This window comes from Chiloscyllium plagiosum, unplaced genomic scaffold (genome assembly GCF_037043375.1).
Source record: "Chiloscyllium plagiosum isolate Xiang-an unplaced genomic scaffold, Cpla_swu_hap1 HiC_scaffold_10, whole genome shotgun sequence".
In the NCBI taxonomy this organism is placed as follows: domain Eukaryota; kingdom Metazoa; phylum Chordata; class Chondrichthyes; order Orectolobiformes; family Hemiscylliidae; genus Chiloscyllium; species Chiloscyllium plagiosum.
Window position 1 is genome coordinate 52,163,562 of NW_028270148.1, and position 27,658 is coordinate 52,191,219.

Sequence of the window (27,658 nt, forward strand, 5' to 3'; positions counted from 1 at the left end):
GGGTTGAGAAACTTTCTGCCCGAAACATTCATTCTCCTGCTCCTCGGATGCTGCCTAACCTGTTGTGCTTTTCCAGCACCACACTCTCGACTCTGATCTTCAGCATCTTCAGTCCTCCCTTTCTCCTTCCTGAGAAACGTATCAGCCACGATTGAATGGCAGAGCAGACTCGATGGGCCGAATGGCTCAATTTCTGCTCCTATGTCTTAGGGTCTTATGGACTACACCCCAGGTCCTTCTCCCCAACAATTATCACCACCAACATTCTCGAGGATGCAACTTATGAGTTTATCTGACCATTGCCAAGTGAGTTGCAATGTGCAAAGGAACCGAAACTTGCTGGCTAGCTGACAACATGAGCCATCAGTGATCCCCTGTACTTTCTCAAAAGTGTCAGCATGGTCAAATTAAGCAACATGCTACTCCCCCACTGCTGTTTAAAGGGAAAGGAATTGTAAGAGTTTGCCATTAATTATACTCAATGCATCAATTCACTGTACAATGTATGAGTGGGCAACAAATGATTTGGCATCAAATAGTGTGACCTGGAATAATGAAATGGAGGGACAGGATTTGAAAGTACTGCTGTCTTTAACAAAACAGAAAGTGCTGGAGGAAATCAGCAGATCTGGCAATATCTGTAGAGAGAAAAACAGTTAAATGTTTCTTGAGAACTAGAGTCACTGGACTCAAAATCTTAATTGTGTTTTTTTCTCTACAGATACTGCAAGACCTGTTGAGTTTCTCCAGCACATTCTGCATTTGCAGTCCTTTGCTTTTATTCAACTGTCTTTAAGTTGGTTTCAAGTGTTCTTGCAATAAGTGACAAATCTTCATATGAGACTTCCCTGTTAATGCATTACTCAAGGAGGTATTTGTCATTGTTCATTGGTAGATAGGTGTGTCAATATTGCCAGACATGATTGACTGCACTATTGCACAATGGTGGGAGCAATTCACATTCCTACTCAACTTATGATCACACCTTAATTTATTGTGTTCCGTTCAATCATCAAAATCATTGTTTCATAAGGCTGAGGAGTGACTTTATAAAGGTTTATAAAATCATAAGGGGCATGGATAGGGTGAATAGTCAAAGTCTTTTTCTCAGAGTAGGGGAGTTCAAAACTAGAGGGCTTGGGTTTAAGGAGAAAATGGAAAGATGTAAAAGGGACCTGAGGGCAACCTTTTCACATAGAGGGTGATGAGTGTTTGGAATGAGGAGGTGGGTACAATTACAACATTTAAAAGGCATATGGATGGGTACATAAATAGAAAGGGTTTAAAGGGATATGGGCCAAATGCTGACAAATGGAACTAGATCAGTTTAGGATATCTGGTTGGTACGGTCGAGTTGGACCGCAAGGTGTGTTTCTGTGCTGTACAACTCTATGATTCTATGACTCTATTTTTAATAAACTTCAATTGCTGCCCACAACTGACACTCCCCTTTGCATCTAATTATTTTGTGCTCCCCTCAATCCTTGTGAAAATTGGTCTTTGGAATATTTGTTTTCCTTTTTTATTTCATTCTGCCCGGTTCTTATGAAATCGTATAAACTAGTAACTTAATATGCAATAATGGATCATTTAACACAGGATGTTAAATAACACACTATCCTGTGAGAGATTATTCTGAAATTACATTTCCTCAATAAAAATTTCTATAATTAAAACACAATACTGTAAAACTGATCTTAAGTATTGCAAGCATAAACAACACCATACATATTCTCCCTCGCAATTGGCTTAATTGTGCATGATTCTAATTAATCTCTGGTTGATCTGTGGTTCTTCACCATGTATTTAAAATTAGCTTTCTCTTCTACAAAAGTGTAGTCCTGTGATAAGAATACTTGTGATCCAGCAGTAGTGTCCCTACCTCTAGGCCAGGAGGCCTGTGTTCAGGTCCCACTTGCTCCAGAGGTATGTAATACTGTCCTTGAACAACTTGGTTAGAAAATATCTAGCATTCATTTTAGAGGGCTGCAATACAAGAGCAGAGATGTCCTGCTGAAGGTGTGTAAGGCTCTGGTCAGCCTGCATTTGGAATGTTGTGAGCAGTATCGGCTCCTGCATCTAAGGAAGGATGCACTGGGCTGAGGAGGTTCACAAAAAATGATCCTGGGAATGAAAGGTTTGTTATATGAGGAGCAGTTGTGTCTGTAGTTAATGGAGGTTAGAAGGATGAGCTGGGGCATCTGATTGAAACTTACAGAAAACTGAAAGGCCTAGATGGAGTAGATGTGGAGAACATGTTTCCACTAGCAGGAGAGACTAGGACCCGATGGTACAGCCTCACAATTAAAGGATGACACTTTAGAACTGAGATGAAGATGAACTTCCTCAGCTGGAGGGTGGTTAATCTGGAATTCTGCCATTGACGGCTGTTGAGGACAAGTCATTGAGTGTATTTAAGACCGAGATAGATAGTTACTTGATTAGTAAGGGGATCAAAGGATTCAGGGAGGAGGTTGAGAAACAAAGCAGCCATAATTGAATGGTGGAGCAGACTCAATGAGCAAAATGGCCTGACTGTTATGGTCTTATGGTCTTATCTATTCTTGTAATAGAGTCATAGAGACGTACAGCACGGAAACAGATCCTTCAGTCCAACTCATTCATGCTGACCAGATATCCTAAATTAATCTAGTCCCATTTGTTCATATCGCTCTAAACCCTTCCTATTCATGTACCCATCCAGATGCCTTTTAAATGTAATTGTACCAGCCTCCACCACTTCCTCTGGCAACTCATTCCATACATGTACCACCCTCTGCGTGAAAAAGCTGTCCATTAGGTCCCTTTTATATCTTTCCCCTCTCACTCTAAACCTATGTCCTCTAGTTCTGAACTCCCCCACCCCAGGGGAAAGACCCTGACTATTTACCCTACCCATGCCACTCATGAAATTTACGCCAAATGCTTAGTAAATATTTGTGCACGTATTCTAGAATCTTCTTGAGAACGTGACACAAAATAGGACACACCTCTAGCTCAAAGGATGCAGCTGGTAGGGAAAACAAAATCACATGTAGAAGGAATTGGTTTCACATTATGCCTGAGGCTTGATGACTCAATTTTCCAATTTCCCAGTAGCTGAGAGCAATATCAGCTCCATAACTCACAATAGGTATGGCGTTTTGATGTGTTTAGAGCATTTTAAAATTACAGCTGAGTTACATATTACATTTTATATCTGTAGTGAGATAGTTGTATCATCACTTATTGGACAGGAGCACACACGGTAGGATGCCTTTAAGGTGTAAAGTGATTTTTCTACTGTTTACTATTCAGCAAGTCTCACCATTGATTTTAAAATATATTATCTGATTGCTTTTGTTATGAATCACAAAGGAAGCAGTGCAGTCCATTTGAACTTGACCCAATAATGCTTTTTAAGATGCCACACCTCTATTGCACAACAGATGACTCAGTGCAGGATGGGAGTGTTAACAGTAATTCAATGTGAGTGCCAAAGAAATTGTGTACATTTTTTTATAAATAACTTCATTAACAGTATTCTTCCCTTTGCCTTGGTCCCCTACAGAGACAATTACCCCTGCAGTTGTGAAATGCTTTTTCAAGGTGTGTTCTCAATGATAATCATATGGAATTCCAGAAGATCTACATCTGTGGACCAAAGCAGACAGGCTGTTAAATTATTCATTAGAACAACATAGTGTTCCTGGATCCCGGATAAAAATGGGGACGCAGTGATATAATGTACTGAATGTACGAAAAATTGAGGCTTAGCTGAGGTTGTACCCAATCAGAGCATACAATGGAACAGCATGCATTGCATTTGCTAACTGAGATCATGCAGAAGCAGGATCATGGTCAGCTTTACAGCCCCATACACAGCTTAGAGATGTTGGTGGGATTGAAGGAAATAATGAGGGAGTCATAAGTTAGTGTTTGGGAAGGAGCAGTGGCTGGTTTAATGTGGAGCAGTACCTCTGTTTCTTCTGGATTTACAATAATGTCAGTAAAATGTTTGAGGGGGTAAGGTGAAAACCTCCTAGGATGATTGGCTTGATTGATAAAAGCCTGACATAACTGACCACAACCATGTACAGCCCTTGTCCTGATCACTCCACAAGCTGAATTCTCAAAGGGGTCTGAAACAGATATTAGGTTCCAATTTGCATGAGCAAACCAACACCAAGACCGGTTTCACAACACCTTGGGTGTGTACTCAGCAGCCTGATCTAATATGACAGGTTGTGTCTTTCCTTGCAGAATAAGTACACACACACATCACCCACAATATTAGACAGATAGGTACTTGTGACTAATAATCATGACAGATGGATGAACCCTTGTGCAATTTGATAAGTTGACAGCAAGATTGCCAAAGCATAGCAAAGTGGAAAGATTTATTAAGCATAAATTATGGCTTAGATAATGAGCCTGTAGTTAATGCTGATTAACAGTTTATTCTGAACAGGGCAACCGAGTGCACAAAAATGTGTAAACTACTCTTTCTGATTTCTAAAAGGCTTGTAGACTATTCTGACTTCAGTAGTCTGCTCAGTCTTCTTGTTCAATTGAATGGTTACCAGGACGCTTCATGCATTTTTAATTAGTCTTGAGCATCTGATGTTAGTGTCTAAGTATTACACATCCCTCAGTAAGAAGACACTCATACATTGCAGAAACGTAATAAATTTATTTTAGTGGACTGGATAAAAATTTTGTGCAGTTAGAGGTAAGTATGCAAGTTACAAAGTTTCACTTAAATTCTAAATATAACGTTTAAACTTATACAGACACACCCTAAAGCACCAGAATTTGAATGCACAGTTTAATTATTTTACAAAATGTAATTCCAGGGCAACATTTTCTCATAACCTATACCTCCCTCTTACATTTAATGCCAGGGTCTGAACCGAACCTGTTTGGCTAGAATAAAGTGATCATGACTCACAACTCTTTTAACTGTTTAATGTATCATTGATAACATACAATCACCTACCCCCCCCCCCCTCCACCCCCCCACTCCCCCCCCCCCCCCCCCCCCCCACCCCGCTCTTTACAATTTCAACAATACTCAGGAACACTGCTCCCCATTATTCTCCTCAATTTTTAGGAGTAGTCTCAATGAGATCACTCGGAACAATGGTCCCTCCGTGTAGATTAGATTTTTCTCTCAATTTGCTCTCTTGTCCCTAAAAGCAAGCTGTATACAGCAAAAAAAATCACATAAAATAATATTTTAACTACTTTTTTTGATTGTAATGTCTTATATGAACTCCACAATCTGAGCTCATGTTAATCCACCAACATATAAGGGTGGTTTGATTTTCTGGGATTATCAACATCATTAAATTGGTGAATGAGTTTTACCCTCAGTTCTGGATTTAGCATTTCCAAAGGATGTGGGTGCCAACTCAGACATAAAGGAACAATAGCTGTTAGCTTGTATGTGCTATTTACTGGGTGGCCACAGGGGTTCACTGGTCAAGACAATCATTTAAATCTGGACAAACACACACAAATGTGTGGTCTGATTGCATCAGCTAATTCTTAGTTAACATACTCATGAAGTCACATCACCATTCCCCAATCTCTGAGTAATTTCATTTCAGATGTCAGCCTTTTTTTATGTTTTAGTTAGGTCTCTTGATTTCTGAGATACAAAATGTGGCCCATTTGTTACAATTGTCCATTAACAAGTTGACTTTGTAATCCTTACCTTTAAAAATCAACTTCCACTAAATTAAATGTGTTCTTCCTGAAGGACTGGCTTCATCATTATAAGTCTTATTTTCTGCCATCTTTTTATCCATTATGAATATATTGTATTTATGTGGAGAATCTCCAGAGTGCACTGCAGATATCACATTTAGCAACATAGGGCTATGCCATTTGTTTAAAAGACCAGAATGAGTTGATAATTGCAGCAATTTGTTGTTTCGTGACCAAAATGTGCAGGATGCCAAATAGGTGGAAGGAGATAGCAGGAAAAATCTGCCGATACATTTCAAAAAGGAGTGGTTGATGACAATGGAGGAATTAAGTATACTGATATGGATTGCAAAAGTAACAGTGCAAAGGGCAAAAATGTGAAGAAACATCGAAATTTTTTTTAAAAGGAACAGGATTAGTCCTTTGAGACTGCTCCACTGTGACTGAACAGCCTACTTAGTATTATGTTCCACCCTTTTATCCCTTTAGCCCTAATTTACTGATAATTGAAAGTAGGTGGGAGGGCCCGTTGTGACGAGGACACAATGAATCCGCAACAAGATATAGGGAGGTTGAGTGAGTGGGTAAAAAGAAATTGGCACATAGAGTTTAATGTAAGAAAGTGTGAGGTCATGCAGTTTGGTAGGAAGAATCATGAGGCAGATTATTGTTTAAATGGAAAGAGACTCCAACAATTGCAGCACAGAGGAATCTGGGTGTTTTTAAACACAAAATGTTAGCATGCAGGTGCAGCAAGTAGTTAAGAAGACATTTGGAATTTGGTCTTTATTGCAACAGGATTTGAATTAAAATGTAGGAAAGTCTTGTTATAACTGTACAGTGTGTTGGTGAGGCTGTGCTTGGATTACTGTGTACAGGTTTGTACATTTTTTGTCACTGCTTTCAAAAAGGATATGTTGGCATTGAGTTCAAATCCCACCGTGACAGATGGTAGAATTTTAGTACGACAAAAATCAGGATTTAAGAGTCTGATAATGATCTATTGTCAATTATTAGCAAAACCCATCTAGTTCACTAATGCTCTTAAGGGAAGGAAACTGCCATCTTTGCCTGATCTGGTCTGTATGTGACTTCAGACCCACTGAAATGTGGTGGACTCTAACTGCCCTCTGAACTGGCCTAATAAGGCTACTTTTTTTTTCTATAGGAAGGAGATTGTTAAACTTGAGGGGGTGCAGAAAAGACTTATAAGGATGCTGCTGGGACTGGAGGGTTTGAGTTATAGGGAGAGGTTTAATAGGCTGGGGCCTTTTTCCCTGGAATGTTAGACACTGAGGGGTGACCATATGGAGGTTTATAAAATCATGAGGGACATTATAGGGTGAATAGCAAAGGTCTTTTCTCGTGGGGTGGGGGAGTCCAAAAGTAGAAGGTATAGGTTTAAGATGAGAGGGAAAAGATTTAAAAAGGACCTGAGGGGTAATCTTTTCATTCAGAGGGTGGTACGCATATGGAATGAGCAGCCAGGGGATGTGGTGGAGGTAGGTACAATTTAAAAGGCATCTGGATGGGTATATGATTAGGGATGGTTTAGAGGGATATGGGCCTTATGCTGGCAAATGAAACTAGGTCAGATTGGAATGACTGGTTGCTGCAGATGAGTTGGACCGTACTATATGATCCTATGATTTTGTAATTGCTAGAACATCCCAAAAAAGAATGAAACAAGACAGAACATTTGCTATTGACCCAGACATTGGAAGTGACAATGGAAAACACTGCACTATCGACCCTGCAAAGTTCTGCTTACTAACATCTAAGATTTTTGTGCCAAAGTTGAGAGAGTAGTCTCACAGATGAGTCAAGCAACACCCTGGTATGATTATATGCATAAAAAAGATCATCCCTTACAAACAATGCCCTAGCCACCGGTATCACCATCATTGGGTATGGCCTGACCCACTGGTAGGACAGAACCGCTGAGTTGACAGCACAGTGACGTACACAGTCACGACGGGGTTGTCCTGGGAGTCCTCAACATTGATTCCAGACACCATGAAGTGCATTGATAGCAGGTCAAACCAGAGTAAGGAATCCGAAACAAATACACAAATTGCTGGGAAACCTCAGCAGGCTTGGCAGCATATGTGGAGAGGAAAGAAAGGTTAACATTTCTGATCCAGTAACCCTTTTTCAGAACTGTTCTGACTTTTGGCAGCAATGTCTGTTTTTGTTTCTGATTTCCACCATCCACACTTTTTTTTAATGGATAAGGGATCTTCTGGCTGATTACCTCGCAATGGAATGTTTCACCCACACTTTCTCCTTAGTTGATAAGTCAATGCTTCTCCGTGCTGAATAACACTTGGAGGAAGCACTGAAGGGAGCAATGGACTCTGTGTGGGGGGCTTCTATGTAGCACTACTGATTGAGCTAGTTAAATCTTGATGACATTGCTGCCAAAATGAGTCTGCAGCAGGAAGTGAGGGAACCAACAAGAGGGAAACATACCTGATTTCATTCTGACCAATCTGCTGGCTGCAGATGCACCTAAATATGACAGTATCAGTAAGAGTGACTATTGCACAGTCCTCTGACGAAGTCACTATGCCTTCACATTGAGAATATCTTCCATTGAGTTGTGTTGTGCACTTGAACACAATCTGTAACTTCTGATCACATTAGGGGATCAACATTAGTTCAATGAAGAATGTAGGAGGGCCTGCCAGGAACAGCACTGGGCATACTTAAAAATGAGGTATCAAGCTGATGAAGTGACAAAACAGGGCTGCTTGTGTGTCAAACAGCATAAGCAGCAAGTAACAGATGGAATAAAGAGATTCCAGAACTAAAAGATCAGATCTGAGCTCTTCAGTCATAGTCATAGAGATGTCCAGCACGGAAACAGACTCTTCAGCCCAACTCATCCATGCGACCAGATTTCCTGAACTAATCTAGTCCCATTTGCCAGCACTTGGCCCATATCCCTCTAAACCCTTCCTATTCATGTAACCATCCAGATGCCTTTTAAATGTTGTAAATGTACCACTCTCCACTATTTCCTCTGACAATTCATTCCATACACGCACCATCCTCTGTGTGAAAAGGTTGCCCCTTAGGTCCCTTTCAAATCTTTCCCCTCACACCCTAAACCTATGCCCTCTCGTTCTGGACTCCCCCACCCCAGGAAAAAGACCTTATCTATTTATCCTATCCATGCCCTTCATGATTTTATAAACCTCCATCAGGTCACCTCTCAGCCTCTGATGCTCCAGGGAAACTGCCCCTGACACATCTAGTCATGAATGAGGGTAAACAATGAAACAATTCACTGAAGGAGGACTCTCACCAATATCCCAATCGTAATTGGTGGTGGAACCCAGCACATCAGTGCAAAAGATAAGGTGGAAGCATTTGCAACAACTTGAGGAGCAATAAAGGCTGGCCAGCTAGCGCCATCCATGTCCCACAAGTGCCAAGTGAATGATTAATCTCAGACTTCTTCAGAGGTCCCCAGCAATTCAGATGCCAGTTTTCAGCCTATTTGATTCACTCCACATGATATCAAGAAATGGTTGGAGACACGAGATACTGCAAAGGCTGTGGGTCTGACAATATTCTGGCAATAGTACTGACTTGAGTTCAAGAACTTGCTGCTCCCTTAGCTAAGATCTTCCAGCATAGTCACAGCACTGGCATTTATTTGGCAATGTGGAAAATTGTCCAGGTATGTGCACAAAAAGCAGGAAAAAACCAACCCAGCTCATTACCACCCCATCAGTCGACTCTCAATCATCAGTAAAGTGATGGAAGGTGCCATCACCAGTGCTATCAAGCAGCACCTGCTCAGCAATAACCTGCTCAGTGATACCCAGTCTGGGTTCTGCCAGGACCACTCAACTCCTGACCTCAATACAGCCTTCAAACATGGATTAAACAGCTGAATTCCAGAGGTGAGGGGAGAGTGACAGCTCTTGACGTCAAAGCAGCTTTTGAACAAGGAGCCCTAGCAAAACTGGAATTGATGGGAATTGGGAGAAAAACCCTCTGCTGATTAGAATCGAAGCTGGAACATAGGAGGATGTTGTGGGTTTCGAAGTCAGTCATCTCAGCTCCAGGACATCTCTGCAATAGTTCCTCAGGGTGGTGTCCCAGGCCCAATCATCTTCAGTTACTTCATCAATGACCACTCCCCGCCTCCCCTCATAAGGTCTATAATGGAGATGTTTGCTAATGATTGCACAATATTCAGCACCATTTGCTACTCCTCAGATACACTTCTCAGACAATGAGCTGCTTTCTTGAAACACTGCAGGCCATATGCTGTGGATTGACTCATAATGCCCTTAGAAAAGGAATTCCAAATTTTGACCCAGCAACAGTGAAGGAACTTCCAAGTCAGGATGGTGTGTGGTTGGTGAGGAACTTGCAAGTGGTGGTGCTCCCATGTATCTTTTGTCCTTATCATTCTAGGTGGAAGTGGTCCTGCAGTTAGAATGTGCTGAGGATCTTTTGTGAATTGCTGCAGGGCATCTTGTAGGTATGACTGAGCATTGGTGGTGGAAGCCATAGACGCTAGTGGATGTGGTGTCAATCAAACAGGCTGCTTCGTCATGGATGAATCTGTTTTCATTTTACTCCAAAGTCCAACATTATTATAAAGGCATGTGTTAAACAGAAGCAAAATTTAATAGAATTCACAAAGATGTTACCATGGACAGTGGTGTAAAATTATAAAGAGAAATGTTATCAGCTGGGACTTTTTCTGTGGTGCAGAGAAAAATTTAATTGTTCATACATGTTTAGATAGATTTATTCTAGATGGCTCAAATAGAGATGTTGCAGATATAAACTTCATGTATATTTCTGTGCTGTTACATTCTGTAATGTGCTTCCCTTCCCGTGATTTTGTTTTACCCTGCAATGACTATCTTACTGTTCATGTGAAACCTGAGGTGAACCCTGGGTCTATGCAGTTTGTATTCTAATCTTTCTTTGACAGTCTTAAATTACATTGCATTTTCCATAACTTAACCTCCCTTTTGAATCATTCACAAGTCAAAGATATTGTGATTAGAGTCACATCAATGAGTATCAGTTATTTCTGGTGGCTTTGACAGTAACAGCAGAAATACATTTCCAAAAAAATCTAGTTCCATTCAATTTGGGAGATTCAAGAAAATGAGCAGAAGATGGAAGTGAAACAAATGCTAATCTTACAACAGTTTCATACAGGCTCTTGATCCCAGGGAAGGAATGTCACTGTCTGGTTTGAACTTAATTTGCTAATTATTTCTGAAAAAAGCAATGCAGAGCTCTTTCTGAAGGGTGAGAGTCCCATTGCCTGTATTAAATTCCACCTTTGGGTCTGAATTTAATGCCTCTACTTAGTGATGGGTTTGGTGGTGGTACTGTGAATGCCACGCTTCCCTTTACTCCCACCTGCTTATACGACTTCCATCATTACTCATGCTGAACCACAGTTGACTGCATTACTGACACTAGCCACTGCCTTTCCGATGGCATTGCTGAGCAATGAAGAGTTGCCACTCTTTGCTTGGCTGTCGGTTTTCAGCAGATGAAACATCTGCAGCCAGCTGCCCAATGAAGTGGCACTTAACATAATGTTAAGAAAAAAAAAGCAACATTGGGCTCTCAAATGCTTTCCCACTAATGAGTTGAACCCTCATTGTCTATACTGATTTTCACCTGTGGTCTCTGTCTTCCTCACTCCCTTCAAAGCCAACATCTGCATCGCTGCCTTTTTGTTCTTTTTTATAGTTTACCTCTGTAGATGTGCATTATGTCTGGTTTTCAGTGGCAATCTGACACTGTCTAAAATACTTGATTTTGTGTATTAGGAGCTTAATTCAGTGCTAACTCAAAGCTCTATTTGGTCAACTAATTACAGGTGGCTGTTGTAGGAAATGTAACAAATTTAAATTGGTACCATAGAAATATCCTCTTCAGTTGGATCTGAAAGTTGAGGTGCATTCTTGAGTCAGAACTGAGGAAACTACATCAGCCAATGTTCCTATTGGCATTAAGTGAGAGTAATGCCAAGTTGTTCCATTCCCATCACATCTGCTTTTCTCTTTATTGAACACAAAAAATCATTCAGAAAATGAAAAAGAAAATGATCTGTAATGGATTGGTTTTCAGACACTGTGGCAATTTAAGTTTAAAATCTCTAATTTCAAACTGGTTTTAAGTGGCACCATACATTGAATTATCACAGGAAAACTCTCTAACCTCATACGAGCTAACGGAATCTTAAAAGTACATTCTTCACGCTTCATTCATTTAAAGTGTAAGAGTCATAATCTCAGGTAGCTTCGATAGTTGATCACTGCACACTTGTATAGCTTAGTAAAGCACACTCAGTTGAAATTCTTGGCAACAATTTCGGCTAATCCCTAAGGTATGGAGGTGGGTGAATACTTGCACTGTAAAAGGAATGTGTGAAATGTGCTGAGACAGACATCAAAATATGACATAAATAAAGAACAAGCAGTTTACATACAATCAACAGTAATGTTTGTGTCAAGCCAGTCTACCAAATAATGAAATCTTGTGATTTGTTGGATGAAAAATATCTGAGATTTTGTCCTTTAACTCTAATCAATTCTTCCAAAATAAAAGTGTTGCTAAGGGATATAGATCATGTGGATTCTTGCCATGCATGCCTTTTTGTGAAATATGCGGAACATTCTCACCTTTGGCCTAGTAAAGTCACTTCCTCATTTCTTTTCCCAGGACATTGGTGACTGAATTGGTGTTGTTTCCTGTTCTCATCCCACACCAGAAAATTCATCAACGTTACTTTCAATCTCCGACCTTCGCTGATTTTCATGGTTCAGAGATTGCACGCACTGAGTTGGGCCAACATTAAGTATTAAGGATTTGCCCATCTCTGCCTGGCCAGCTCGCATTTAGACTTTTGAGGCAGGATGTCTCATCTCAGAGGATTGCTGGCCAACTGAGATACTGGCAACTCCCGTACCCCTGCAGAAGCACTAGGAGCAGTAGCCACTTTCCTTTTGAAAGGATTAATGTGAAACTGCACAGCCTCCCATAAGGAAGTAGCAGAGTTGAACTGGGAGGTAGGGGTGGAATCTCACTGGCCTGGTGAGGGGGTAAATGGACATGACAATAAAATACTGAGGGCTGTGAAATAGGCATAGTATACTCATCAAGAGAATATTCCTCCAAATTGACATCAAAACTTGGAAGGCTTTACTGGGTGGTCTGGTCACTGTCAGCTTATGGGCCTTAATTGAGCCATGCAGCTGGTGAGCAACCCTTGGGTCAAATTATTACAAGGCCAGCGGCAGTACCATTGGTCTGAAACTAATTTAACAAACCCCCCCTCACCTACCATCTGCCCCAGGTTTGGGGTTTGGTGAATTGTAAGATTCTGGCTATTAAGTTTACATGCTTCACCTTCAGTTCTTGCCTTACCTTCCTTGACTTGTATATTTATATTATCAGCCAACATCTGTGGCAGGCCCACTGACTCCCACAGTGAACTTGACTACATTTGCTCCCTTAACCTGCTTCTATTTTTGGATTTGATTCCATTCTCCTAGTTCCTTCATCTCCATATTATCTGCTCTGATAAATCCTACCTTTCATACCAATGCTTTCAATGTGCCTTTCTTTTCCCTTAATTGAATATCTCAACCACTGAGGGTGGTGTGGTCTGTGATAATGGTCTTTCCATTTTCCACACCTGCTCTCACCCTTTCCTTTTGAAAGGATTAATGTGGACATATTGCACAGGGAGTAGGTGAACGCTGGCAGACAGACTCAACAAGCAAGCAGAACATAAAACAAAGTCTGAGTGGCCTCTGACCAGTAAAGAATATTGTGTCAATTGTGTTGTACAAATTTGATATAACCTCTTGTAGAATTGGTGGATCCTGTGAACACTGTACCTTGATACCCTAAAATATTCTGTAACCATTGTTCTGGGAGTCAGAAGAGAGACATTGCTCTGTCCTTTGGCTCCCCTGTCTACATTTGAATAAAGAATACTGATAAAAAGTACTTTGTATGTCCAGATTGCGTTATTCCTCTCAGCACATATCATCCTGCTGAGAGGAATAACGCAATCTGGACATCCAGCTGAGAGGAATAACGCATCCTGCTGAAGTGGGGAGAATCCACTTGTGGATAGAGAACTGCTGAGGATAACTGCTGAGGGGAAAGAGAGCAAACAGTAAGCTTTCACCTGGAGATGGCTTGAGCATAATGGCTGGGGATGCTCAGAAGGATCATATGGTTTGTGGACTCCATGTTGCAGTGTGTGTATAGGAAACAGAAGGGGTTGGTAGAACAGATGAGGAAGGATGGTTGAAGTCTGCTCAGTGGGTCTTGGGACCAAAGAAAGATCAAGCCAACAGGGCAGTTTGATCTTTTGCCACCTGCACAAGCAGCAAGTAGAAAACAATAAGCCCCTATGAGAAACTTGCCACAAGGTAATGGTAGTAGCCATACGACAACAATGATATGATTTGGAGAGATGCGGATAAAAAAAACCTGGAAATGTGGGCACCATGATACCAACAAGTAGATTGGGAGCTAGGTCAAGGGTAACCACAGGCAGAGGTAAGTAAATGGCTGAAGTGATAAGGTGAAGCCACATTAGATGGTGGTTGCTGAGAATAGTGACATGTTTGGAGGCGATATTTTTATTGAGGGCCCAAGAGGTCAATAACAACATCTCAGGCAGATAAGAGATCAACACAATAGATTAAAGGTGGTGGAACCCGGGGCGATCAAACTGGAAAAGAAAAAAATGTCTTGGATGCAAAAACAAACTTGGACAGATTTCAAGGAAAGGTGAAAAAAATTACCTTTGAAGTACCACTGCAGCCTAGAATGCTGAGTTCGTGTGTGTGAGTCTATGTCAATGTTTATTCTCCTTGTGTGCTTTGAACCTGGCAAAATCTATTGCAAAAAGGAAAGGGGTCAGTGCTCTGTAAATACTTGTTTAGGACTGATTGTGAATGGTTGCTGCTTAAACTGTAACATTGTCAAAAACAATGTCTTTGTTCTGTTTTGGAATGAGAGAGGAAAAGTCAGGCTGGACGTGCAGCTCTGGTCGTTTGTGGGTTGCAGGCCAGTGTATATGTTACATAAAAATATGTTAACCCTGAATGGTCTGTTCTGTATTCTGGGTTTAAAGCAGTTTGCTGCTGACTCTGTCAGAATTGATTTATCTTTTTCTATTAAGAGCACATGCTCTTCATTCCTGCCTGTGTGTCAAACAAAAGGTCTATCTTCAACGTTTGGAGTCATTAGAATGCATTCTGCATTAGGTGGAGTGGATTCTTTGCGGCAAAGTTTAAGTGACTGAGGATTCTGGCTCCTGCCACAGGTTCTCAGGAGACTAGGGAGAATGGATGTTGCTAAATTGGAGTGTGGTAACAAACCATTTAGTTGATTTGAATTTCAAAAAGAAAGAAAAGAACTGAGAAGATTGGAGAGACTTACCGATTAATTCAAAATCCTGCAATTAAGAGATAGGAACTGCTGGAGATTGCCGAGACCTGGATTGTAAGGCATTCAGGAGATGCCTCGACCCTCTGAGGGGCCTTTGAAAAATATTGAGGCTATTTCACTATTCTAGGAATATTGGGATGGACTAAATGGTACCATGGAGGAGGAGAGGGTACGTTATCTCCAGTGGAGCTCCAGAGGCATGAGGAAATACTGAAATGATTGGTAGAGGCTACTAAGGGGCCCATCAGTGGAGCTGTGATCAACATTAAGGCCCACAGGAAAGTAAAAACACTGCAACATACAGGTAATGCACAGGTAGGTAATTGGGCCATAAAGGCATTACAAGAGGAACCAGAGAAGATATTTAATGTTAGGTTGGAGGAAGTATCAGTGCAAGAAGTACAGGGCTCAACAGACAGAGCAAAGCAGGAGAAGTGGGGATGGGAAGGAGTGGCTAAGGGAGCAAATGGGATGTGGCAAAAGGAACAACAAGTAGTTGACCTGAATACAATCCACCAGAGCCTGATAGATTGGAAATATGCCCTGGGATAGGACATCCCGAGATTAAGACCAATCTATGGTTAGTAAGCAGATACAGACCAAGGTGGAAGTGCTTGGGGCAAGAAATGGCGAAATCATGCCAATGACATCTGTCGTGTGTGGAATTTAACCCAGAAACGGTTGGGAAGGTTAGGATGAAGAAATACATATGCTCCAGGGGTTCATGGGAAAATCTGCAGATGGATTTTGCTAGATCCCTCCACAGAGTGAAGAGAAGACTTGTTGCTTGGTAATTGTCAACTAGTTCACCCAAAGGTTGAAGGCATTTACAGCTAGAGATTGCACATGCAAACTGTATGTAGGGTATTTTGTTCCTAAGAAATAAATAAGCTCCACTACAAACAAAATCAGTCCAGGATACACATTTTACTGGGAAGGTGAAGGAAGCTACTGGGAATCAAATAACAATCCTATATTATTTATCATTCTCAATCATCAGGAATGGCAGAAAGGATAAAGTAAACCCTGAGCAAAGCATTAGAAAAGACCATGGTGACATCTTGCAAAATGTCCAAATTACAGAGGAGGAAGTGCTGGCTGTCTTGAAACAGTTAAAAGTGGATAAGTCCCCAGGACCTAATCAGGTGTACCCGAGAACTCTGTGGGAAGCTAGAGAAGTGATTGCTGGGCCTCTTGCTGAGATATTTGTATCATCGATAGTCACAGGTGAGGTGCCGGAAGACTGGAGGTTGGCAAACGCGGTGCCACTGTTTAAGAAGAGCGGTAAAGACAAGCCAGGGAACTATAGACCGGTGAGCCTGACCTCGGTGGTGGGCAAGTTGTTGGAGGGAATCCTGAGGGACAGGATGTACATGTATTTGGAAAGGTAAGGACTGATTCGGGATAGTCAACATGGCTTTGTGCGTGGGAAATCATGTCTCACAAACTTGATTGAGTTTTTTGAATACATAACAAAGAAAATTGATGAGGGCAGAGCAGTAGATGTGATCTATATGGACTTCAGTAAGGCGTTCGACAAGGTTCCCCATGGGAGACTGATTAGCAAGGTTAGATCTCATGGAATACAGGGAGAACTAGCCATTTGGATACAGAACTGGCTCAAAGGTAGAAGACAGAGGGTGGTGGTGAAGGGTTGTATTTCAGACTGGAGGCCTGTGACCAGTGATTGCCACAAGGATCGGTGCTGTGTCCTCTACTTTTTGTCATTTACATAAATGATTTGGCTGCGAGCATAAGAGGTACAGTTAGTAAGTTTGCAGATGACACCAAAATTGGAGGTGTAGTGGACAGCGAAGAGGGTTACCTCAGATTACAACAGGATCTGGACCAGAGGGGCCAATGGGCTGAGAAGTGGCAGTTGGCGTTTAATTCAGATAAATGCGAGGTGCTGCATTTTGGGAAAGCAAATCTTAGCAGGACTTATACACTTAATGGTAAGGTCCTAGGGAGTGTTGCTGAACAAAGAGACCTTGGAGTGCAGGTTCGTAGCTCCTTGAAAGTGGAGTCACAGATAGATAGGATAGTGAAGAAGGCGTTTGGTATGCTTTCCTTTATTGGTCAGAGTATTGAGTACAGGAGTTGGGAGGTCATGTTGCAGCTGTACAGGACATTGGTTAGGCCACTGTTGGAATATTGCATGCAATTCTGGTCTCCTTCCTATCGGAAAGATGTTGTGAAACTTGAAAGGGTTCAGAAAAGATTTACAAGGATGTTGCCAGGGTTAGAGGATCTGAGCTACAAGGAGAGGCTGAACAGGCTGGGGCTGTTTTCCCTGGACTATCGGAGGCTGAGGGGTGACCTTATAGAGGTTTAAAAAATTATGAGGGGCATGGATAGGATAAATAGACCAAGTCTTTTCCCTGGGGTTGGGACGTCCAGAACTAGAGGGCATAGGTTTAGGGTGAGAGGGGAAAGATATAAAAGAGACCTAAGGGGCAACTTTTTCACACAGAGGGTTGTACATGTATGGAATGAGCTACCAGAGGATGTGTTGGAGGCTGGTACAATTGCAACATTTAAGAGGCATTTGGATGGGTATATGAATAAGAAGGGTTTGGAGGGATATGGGCCGGGTGCTGGCAGGTGGGACTAGAATGGGTTGGGATATCTGGTCGGCATGGATGGGTTGGACCGAAGGGTCTGGGTTTATATGCTGTACATCTCTATGACTCTATGATCATAATGGAAAATGGGACTTCATGGGCAGATGCACGACAGAGCCAAGAGACTGAATACAGCTTGGTTCAAATTAATGACATGGACAGCCATGAAATTGTTATGAGGTGGGATTACTGGGGCATGGGGAACAGAGACGCAAGTTCCACTCAGGATAAAGTGTGGCGGTCTGTATGTGAGACATGTACTCAGCTCCACAATATGTGGTAGACTGCGTGGATGAACAACTGATCCATGAAAAAGCCAGGAACTTCTGTTGGGTGACATTTAAGTGGCAGTAAAAGACCTGGTGATAGTGAAGACCAGCCACTAAGAGAGGGCTGCAGCCAAGATGGTGAGCACCCTACCTGATAATAATGACCAGGTTTACTTGCACATGGGTGAAGATCTACTGGAGTCAGCTAGAGAAGTAGAAAGGAGATGGGGAGAACTGATTTCTTGCACTCATACCCTCAGTAAAATGTCATGCTGAAGATGGCTGTTTGACACGAAAGGCTGATTGCTCTACCTAAAGGATATGTGGGGACTGAAACACCTTGTTGCAAGAGAACATGTGACTGACCAGCATCCAAACACTTTGAGAGTGACGAACCAAAATGGAATGTAATTGTTAATTGGATTGAAACCAGTTGTTCTAAACAACATACATCATGGTGTTCAATTACATTTACTGAGAACAAAGGAGAAATATGTTGGAAATCTGGAGAATGCCCAAGGGGATGATCCTTAGGAGTGAATGAAATACCAAAGGGAATTTAGGAAAGAGGTAAGCGCAGACCTAGAACATGTTTCTCTCCCACATAGATAAGCTAGAATTTTGGAAAGAGCAATACATGCAGCTAAGGTGGGAGGGCAAATATGCAATGAGACCAAAATAAAATCTTTGGTGGGAGCAGAAACTGAGATGTGAAACAGGGGCCCGAAGTAATATTCCTGATGTACAGTGTTGAGAAACCATGGTTGTAAGGGAAATGAAGGGAGGAGTAGCAAGGAAAGGGACCTTTGAGGAAAGGGCTGCAGAAACGTCAGTTAGTTTGCATCAAACCAAATTGGTGGGTTTTGTCCAGGGACCCCATGGGAAGAAGTTACAAATATCAAACTTAGGTTGACATGGAGGTCTAACCGACTGTATCACTGTGAACAAGAAGTGAAGGTGCCGAGCAGAAATGATAAAGAGAGAACAGGCTATGTGCTCAGAGGCAGGGGGTAAATTTAACCCTTCACATATCAATCCTGCCATCATCTTCAACCCAAGGAGCAGGAGAGTCACCGTTTCGAGCATTAGCTCTTCATGATGAAGAGTTTATGTTTGAAACATCAATTCTCCTGCTCCTTGGATGCTGCCTGACCAGCTGTGTTTCTCCTGCACCACACTTTTTGACTCTGATCTCCAGCATTTGCAGTCTTCACTATATCCTTGTCTTCAACCCAGTATGTCATGCTTACCTGTTTAAAGAAAAAGAGCTAGCAATAGAGAGAGGTCAACTTAGATGATCGAGCTGGACCATTGGATGATATGACGGAATTGTTTTAGAGCATGCGAGCCCCTTGGAGGTGCAGATATGAGGCTGATTTGGTGCATGTGCGTACCCATATAATCTAAGGCTAGGACCTCCTCTATATAACTGCCCGCCATTCCCACAGCCACAACAGCAAGAGACCAAGACCCCAACATCAGAGCAGCCCAAACCTTACCTCACCCCACGACCAAGCTGGGAACCTGAATGTCTCGAGCTAATGAAGGGACCAGTTGATGTACTAGGACTCTTGAACAGGTCTCTGACACCAATGTTCCCCATGAGATAAAATCTTTTCTCTAGAATTTGTTCTGTATAATGTGCTCTCACCAAAGTGCTCTCATGGCACCTAAGGGCTCTATGTAAACCTGATCCTCTGAAAGGTAAGCGTGCACCTGAATGGGAGAACTGGCAACATAATGTTACCTTATCAACCTTCTGCTTATAGACCAGAGGAAGATGAATTGGAAATAGCAGTAGAAAACCCAGATCTAGAGAAATGCATGGACAAAAAGGACATCTCATCCCCACTCTAAGTGAACCCCAATTAGAAGTGAGGAGGAATGGGGAGAAGGGGTAGTCCACCAAGTTATAAACAAGGTTAAAGAAGAATCATGCAATGTTGTCTTCACAACAAATGGACTGAGCTGTTCAATAGAAAGTTTAGATTTACATGCGGACAGTAATTCACAAAGAGGATGTATCTTGAAGCAGGACATATGCCCTTACACATTGAAATTTCTGATGCTTCATTTGCAGCCATTTTCATGTTTTATGCATAATTTGCCTTTAAGAGAATTCGCTTTTAAGGACTCCATATGTTGTGTACAAAGAAACGTTGTCTTCATGTTTCTTAGGCTGCTTTGGAAATTAATTGGCTTGCTGTAATGTCTGCTTTATAATTTAAAATCTGTTTTGCTGTTTTAAATAAATTAATCCACAGAGTTAATCATTCTCTGCTGAGCGATTGATTATTAGACCATTATCACTAATATGACATTGTGAATATCGGTGGCATAAGATTGTAGTGATGAGACCCATTGTATTTGAACAGTCAGCAAGCAAGTTAATCTGCAGGTGGAGCACTTTAGAATTATTACTACTGTTGACAGTGCACAAGCAACAATATCCAACTCATGCAAATTCTAAGAAATATGTACCCATAGTCATGGGAAGCCATGACAAAGCCAATGAATGTAAAGTTCAGCATTTCCCGGTTCCAGGATCAATATGTTGAAGTGGAAGTACAATCAATTTTCCTGAACATTATAGATGTTCTACATCACAGACACTGCGGGACCAGCAACTGCAGGTTTATCAGCATGCTATGAATCACAATCCATGGAATCAGTCAAACTTCAGAGATACTATAGGGACTGCAGCAGACTGTTCAACGAACACTCACAGAATTGAAGAGAAAATAAACATTTCATTTTCTTCTGAACTCGTGGAGGTAAGATCTCAGCTCTCTGCCAAGGAGAGGAAAATGGAAGTTCAAGAGAAAAAAAAACTCAGGACAAATCCAAACTTGAGGAGCCCATCCCTGAGATGGCAAACTCTTTAGAGGTCACCTCTGCTCAACTAACAACAATGAGTAAAGGGCTGGAATAGAAAAAAACCCAGAAAATATAACAATCTACAAGCTCTGTATCACCAGTCTATAGGGTGATCTGGAGCAACTTGCAGGTAAAACATATCAGACTCAGCACAAGTAATGACAGAAATACTGGCACAAGTTTAAACCAATGCTAGAGAAAATCTCAGACCTGCAAAATAAGCTGGAGATACACAGCACACATAAGGAGCTGCAAATCACTCATGAGACAGTACTTGTAGAAATCAAGGCCAACAACAACATTCTAGTGAAGGAGCTTAAGCAGGACATAGAGGAAACCAAATAACCACTGAACATAGAACATAGAAGTGGAAGAGGTCCAGGCTTTCAAGAAAACACAAAGGAAAAAACATTGGAGAGACTTGATTGTTAAAGGAGGTGAATGAGAAATTATACTGGACCCGCAGAAAACAGAAGGGCTTGATTGAATTAGAAACTCTTATGGAACAAAACAATAAAGACCAAGAACATTTGAACTACTTGACACAGGTTGAGGAATGAGATCAGTCTAGAACCAAGCCTAGCTGTAGTGTATCAGGATAATTCTGGAACAGTAACTGCAGTCCATGAAAGAAAGTCCTCCAAAATCACTATCACATGACCTGGACAAATCAGCAATTTACTCATACATTATTGAGCCTTATACGGTCTCTTATGGTAAATAGTTAAACTTCCTTGGAAAGAGGGAGATTTGTATTGTTATGGACTAGACCAAACTCCCTTCAAATATATTAAGAAAATAGCTTAGATCCCATTTTTTTCTTATTTTAAAGACAAATGCCAAGTGTTGTGTTCTGGATGCAATTCAATTGGTCAAACTAACAGGCTCAAAAGCAATTCAGACTTTATTCTTACACTATAGTTAAATTACAAACAAAATAAAGAAGAAGTGGAATAATTTAACTCTTTGGGAAATTTAATAGATTAGATTAGATTAGATTAGATTAGATTAGATTAGATTACAGTGTGGAAACAGGCCCTTCGGCCCAACAAGTCCACACCGACCCGCCGAAGCGAAACCCACCCATACCCCTACATTTACCCCTTACCTAACACTACAGGCAATTTAGTATGGCCAATTCACCTGACCCTGCACATCTTTGGACTGTGGGAGGAAACCGGAGCACCCGGAGGAAACCCACGCAGACACGGGGAGAACGTGCAAACTCCACACAGTCAGTCGAATAATAGGTTATTTAACTACCAAACAGCAAATTGATCAAATAGGTTATTTAACTACTAAACAAATAGATTATCACACGCACAATTTTCCAGCGCAGGAAGAAAGAATATCGAGAGAGAGAGAACCGAAGTGTTTTGCTGTAGCAGGGAGAGATGTAAAGCAGTTTCCAAACTACAACAGCTCCAGAAAGTTAAACTGAAACTCTAGTTCTATGGGAGCTTGACCCCACCCCTTCATGCTGCTTCTATTGTTCAAACTTTTAAAAAAAACAAGGCCTCACAAGCTGTTTACTTACTGGCTTGGAACAGACTGCTTTCCGCCTCTGTCTCAACCTCTCTTCATAAAATAAAGGTCAAAATACACCTCTTAAATACACCATTGTGTTATCACAGTATGTTTACCTTGCCTTTAAGGGAATTCACCTTTAATGACTCTGTTTTGTGTTTGTAAATTTGCAACTTTTCCTGGCAAGTTGTCTCCTTTGGGTTTGCTAACTGAACACAGGGAAATCAGCTGACTTGCTGCAACATTTGCTTTCTATGTTATATCATGTTTCATGTTTACATAAACATACTCACGGAGTTAATCGCTGACAAGCAATTGATTGTTAGACCACTATCATTAACATGGCTATCACTGAAGATGCCTCCATGGCATTCTGTCATTCCTGCTGATGTCCAGATGCCATTCAACTGGTTGGGGCCCATCTTCACAGTCACATTGAACACACTGTGTAATATTTTCATGGTTTTGCAGGAATGGCATGTGTTTCTTCAACAGAGTTGGCAAATTACAGCAAAGCATGTAATTTTTAAGCTGCAGAAGGGCCATAATAACTATCAAAACTCCCACATGAGATGGACTCCAGGATATTGCATATCCATGAACAACAGCATTGGAGATCAATTACTCACTTTTGCTGAAAGTGTGAGGGATGTGCTAACTTTCATTCCTTAGAGTAAGCATTATGGGATGTCTCCACCCAGCATGTTTGTTATGAGGTAAATTTCCAAATACCACCACATTCAGGACAAATTTGACTTTTATAACTTTATTAAAACATTTCATGCATGGTGTAAAAGGTACACATTTTTCATCATCAAAACATGCAAGTCTGAAACAACATTGATTCTTATATTCATTAAAAACGCAGTTCACAAGTGTAATAAATAGAAATATTTTAGCCAAGGTCAGTTAACAATTACTTTGTAACAAATCAATTTATGGCCAAAGGTTTCAAGCACAATATATCAAGTAATAAAAAAATTCGCATTCAAAAAAATGTTTAAAAAATTCAGAGGAGCTTGTGTGTCACAGTTTGTTCTCACATTTTTGATCCTGGCCCCAGTGCAGTAATTCTAATGCTGCCCCATTTATTCACTACTGCAAAGCAGCTTTTGATTAGGGTAAAGCAACATGCTTTTTAAAAACACCTTTATCAACACTGAAGAAGTGGAAGATCAAAGAGTTGTCAAATATTAAATGCAATTCTTAAAAATTCATTGAGGAAACATTGCTGTCCTTCATGATTAACATCACTTTTATAAAACATATCTCTTAAAACGATAAATACTTTTTAAAATTCATTCTCAGGTTTGGGCATTGCTGGCATGACTGGCATTTCTTACATATCCTGATAAGATGGCGGTGTGCCTTCTTCTTGAGTGGTTGCAGTCCATGATTTGTTACAGATGAATGGCTCACTAGGCAACTTCAAAGAGCTGTTAAGTGACAAGCATATAGATGTGGAACTTGACTTATATATAGGTTAAGGTTAGGTATCTTTTTTCCCTAAAGCACATTAGTGAAGCAATTCAGCTTTTATACAACAGTTGGCTTTATGGTTATCTCATATTTTAAAAGAAAACTTATACCATCTTTCTTTTAAAACAGGATTCAACAATCATTTTAAAAGGCATGTATTAATAAAATAACTTTGAGCTTTAAACTGGAGTCGCTGTTTTATGGGATATGAAAACAATGTTGAATACTGAGAAGTGAACAAACAGTATGGGTTCCAACAGCCAGGTTACACAGAGAACATTATTGTGCATAAAATACACCATGGCCTCATTTTCACACACACGGGCAAATCATGCCTGCTGGTGTAACTTGCACTGTGGGGTCCTCTTTCATAAATGGGAAGTATTTACACATACACATACACCTTTATTCTAAGCTGCTTGTAAGAACACACAGCTTCCTAAGGCAGCAATACATAGAAGATGCTTTGTATCCTTTACCACCAACCTTCCCACAGGCCTTACAATTTTGGACGTTGAAGTTATAACACAAAAATACCCTCAGGTTTCTTCAACTTGGAAAGACTAATGACCATTTATAAAGACAAATATTGAAAATGATTGGCACTTGGGGCCCTCGCTATTTTCACCTGTCTTTCACCATATCGCTTCAACATGTTTCTAAGCTTCCTCAGTTTCAGAGGTAGGCCAAATGACTCCTCAAGCCTGCTCTGCCATTCTGCTCTAACCATACAGTATATTCCTGGATTCCCAATAGTGTCCAAACATGACCAGCCCAATAGGGTTTTCGCTGAACTTTCAGATGAAATAGCACACTAATCACCCAAGCTGGATTCTAGGGAATACTTCAATACAAACTTTCAAATCACAAGTAGTGAATGCACAAAGAATGGCAGTGGCAGTTTATGATAAGATGGAACCTGTGCTTGCAAAAAAACCTGGAGAAGAATCTGCTATAGTAGCTCTTAACTACTTGACAAGAACAGTTTAAAATTAATTCATCTAAAAATATGAAATGTTTGGAAATGAAAGTCAATGAAACTTTGCCTTCTATGGTTGAATGCAACTTTTGAATGATTGTTGTCAAATTTAAGGGCTGATTGGTTGGGTCAGAGAGTATTCTTGCTATCTCTTTTCTGTACAGTTGACACAAAAGAATATAAATACGTATTTTTTTGAACCATAAGTCTCAATGCTCCCTATCAATTGTTATAAAAAATTCTTACAATCTAGTAAAAAATAATGGCTGAAGTATATTTGGAGTGTGAGAAGCTGAACTCAGAGCTTGTAGACATGATAGAATAAAGCTTCTAGAATCTGCTTCTTGTTGTTTTTATATCAATACATATTGACTGCCCTTCTTTCCCGAACAAAACCCTCACATTGGCTACCTTGAAATATGAAGAAAGCACCTTGTAATTTGTTTGTCAACAATGTATATTCTAAAAATAAAGTAGAAAACTCTAATATTGTAGCAAGAATACAGAAAATACAGTGGAATGGAGGTGGCGCTTTATAAGAGTTTGTTGGACAGTTCTGACAGTAAGATCTGCAATTGGAAAATAAGTCTCTGGAAAAGTTTAAGTTTCAAGATGCAACATCATTGTATTTTGATTCTAGCTTTCCCAAATAAGACAAATGCAGTCATCAAGACTTGCAACTAAGATGTAAGACTATTTTAAATGCAAATTACTTTATGTCCAAACCAAAGACTCCATGTTATATGATTAAGGGTTTTGTACTTCTCTCTGATCTCAAAAAAATTACTAAAGCCAAAATAAGTTGAAAAAGGAACCTCAATGTTTGATTTTGGCATAAAAGAAACAGATCCTAGCAGCATTCCAATCTCTGTTTCTGACAATGAAGAATTTTCAAACCTTGCTCTAGTCCAGAGTCCAAACTCTGAATTTCTGTGCTGATGGCCAATAGGGGTGTGTGTGTATCTGTGTGTACCCTTTCTTTATGAACCACAGAAATCCACAAAATCCCAAATGTTATATGACTGACTACCCCACTTACTGATACGACAGCCATTGGAGACATGTTCATATTGAGTCCTGTCAGACTGCTGTTTTCATCTCTTGCCACTATCCACTAAGTGGTATATGAAACTTTGAAAATGATAACAAAGATTTGGTTAAAAATCACACAACACCACGTTATAGTCCAACAGATTTATTTGGAAACCAAATAAACCTGTTGGACTATAACCTGGTGTTATGTGGCTTTTAACTTTGTACACACCAGTCCAAAACCTGCATCTCTAAATCATGACAAAGATTTGGTTATTTGTGGATCTATATACAGAATGCTATGGGAGGTATGGGAAGGGAGTGATCTGATTCATAGACTACAGTCTACTCTGGTGTATAAGAGCTTTAGAAACAGGGAAGGCCAGGATAAAATAAATGGTCCCATGTGAAAAGGATAGAATTTGCTCAGCTATCTCTGCTTGAAGAGCAAAGTCACCAAGAGCCTGATCACCTTGTCAAAGTTTTCAAAAGCTTGGGCTCCTTGTCACAAGTAAATGGGATCTCAAGTCAAACATTAAGATGCCAAAGTGTGACTGGGGTTCTACCAGGCAGAACTTGGATGATTCCGAACTCCAGCCATTTTCAAACACTACAAAACAATCAGAATTAGGACCCAATTTTTAAATTGCTGTTGACCCCAGAAATGTTGAGGACAATTATGCCCACACCACAGGCTTGACTGATGTTAGCTAACAAAGTACAAACCAGCGATCCTGGTCAATTTGGTTGGTGTCTTTACCCCCCAAAAAACACAAAAATATTGGTTTGCTCCATTTTTTCTAAGTTGTATAAAACATTTACAAACCACACAGAAAATGATTATTAACAGTTGCTCTGGAGAATGTTTTCTTTTTCTCTCTTCCATTGGTAATTTCGAGTACTGGTAGTAAACTTTTTCCCACAACTGTTCTCTATTGCTTTACTAGTCTTTAAAATTATTCACCTATTCCTATTTACAGTACAAGTATCAGCCACTGTTTAAGCATTAAGGAAGCACTGCTGTCAGACTTTCAGTCAAGCATTAAGTGTTGGGTTCACACCATAATGCCTTGGCAATTACAAACCAATAATAGGAATACTAATCACAGTGCTACAACTGGGGAACTGAACTGTGTACATTTTAAAAAATATAAGTTAGATGAATAAGTTAGTATCCCACTTGTTATTAAGCTACTGGTTCTGTAGTCCAAGCAAAAAAGTGTACACAAATCTTCATAAATAACGTTGATCTGATACAACAAACGACTGGAAAGTAAAGTGCAAGAGAAAGCACCATTGAAGATTATGAAAAAGTACCAGCTTTCACTCCATGGCTTCTTTAGATACGGATTTGATATCCAACATCATTCAATGTGCTGAGTTCTGCTGGCTTCTTTTCTGTTATTGCAGGTCTGAAAGAATAACAGAATGAACAGTCTAAGAATTAGGTTTGATTTTAGAACCTATAGACATACAATTTAAACTCAGATCAATAGATCAGACATGTTTAGTATTTATGACTTAAAATCAGTCTTGCCTTGATTACATGGTCTGCACAGAATTATATAGGGCTTTTGCTCAGTTGCACCCTGAGACTGATAGAACCTGACCTATTTTATGATGCTAATTGAGCTTCTTCTAATATTAGTATAGTGTACAGGGTGTGATTCACTGTGAATATGTAAAGATTATACTAAGCTGATGGCTCAAAG

The 27,658-nt window shown here is 40.5% G+C and overlaps 1 protein-coding gene across 2 annotated transcripts in view; it reads right to left on the reverse strand.

Moving 5' to 3' along the window:
* Positions 1-23,206: 23,206 nt before the first annotated feature.
* The window catches only part of vash2 (vasohibin 2), a 166,665-nt gene continuing 162,213 nt past the window's right edge, over positions 23,207-27,658 (reverse strand). The window contains exons 7-8 of one of the 2 annotated variants that reach the window (XM_043695855.2): positions 27,264-27,358; positions 23,207-23,892 (exon numbers count right to left, since the gene is read on the reverse strand). In XM_043695855.2, the coding sequence (XP_043551790.2) occupies positions 27,286-27,358 (73 nt within the window). In that variant the 3' untranslated portion in view covers positions 23,207-23,892; positions 27,264-27,285. Of the gene's footprint in view, positions 27,359-27,658 lie in introns of both variants that reach the window. The other variant, XM_087991340.1, reaches the window with a different exon arrangement.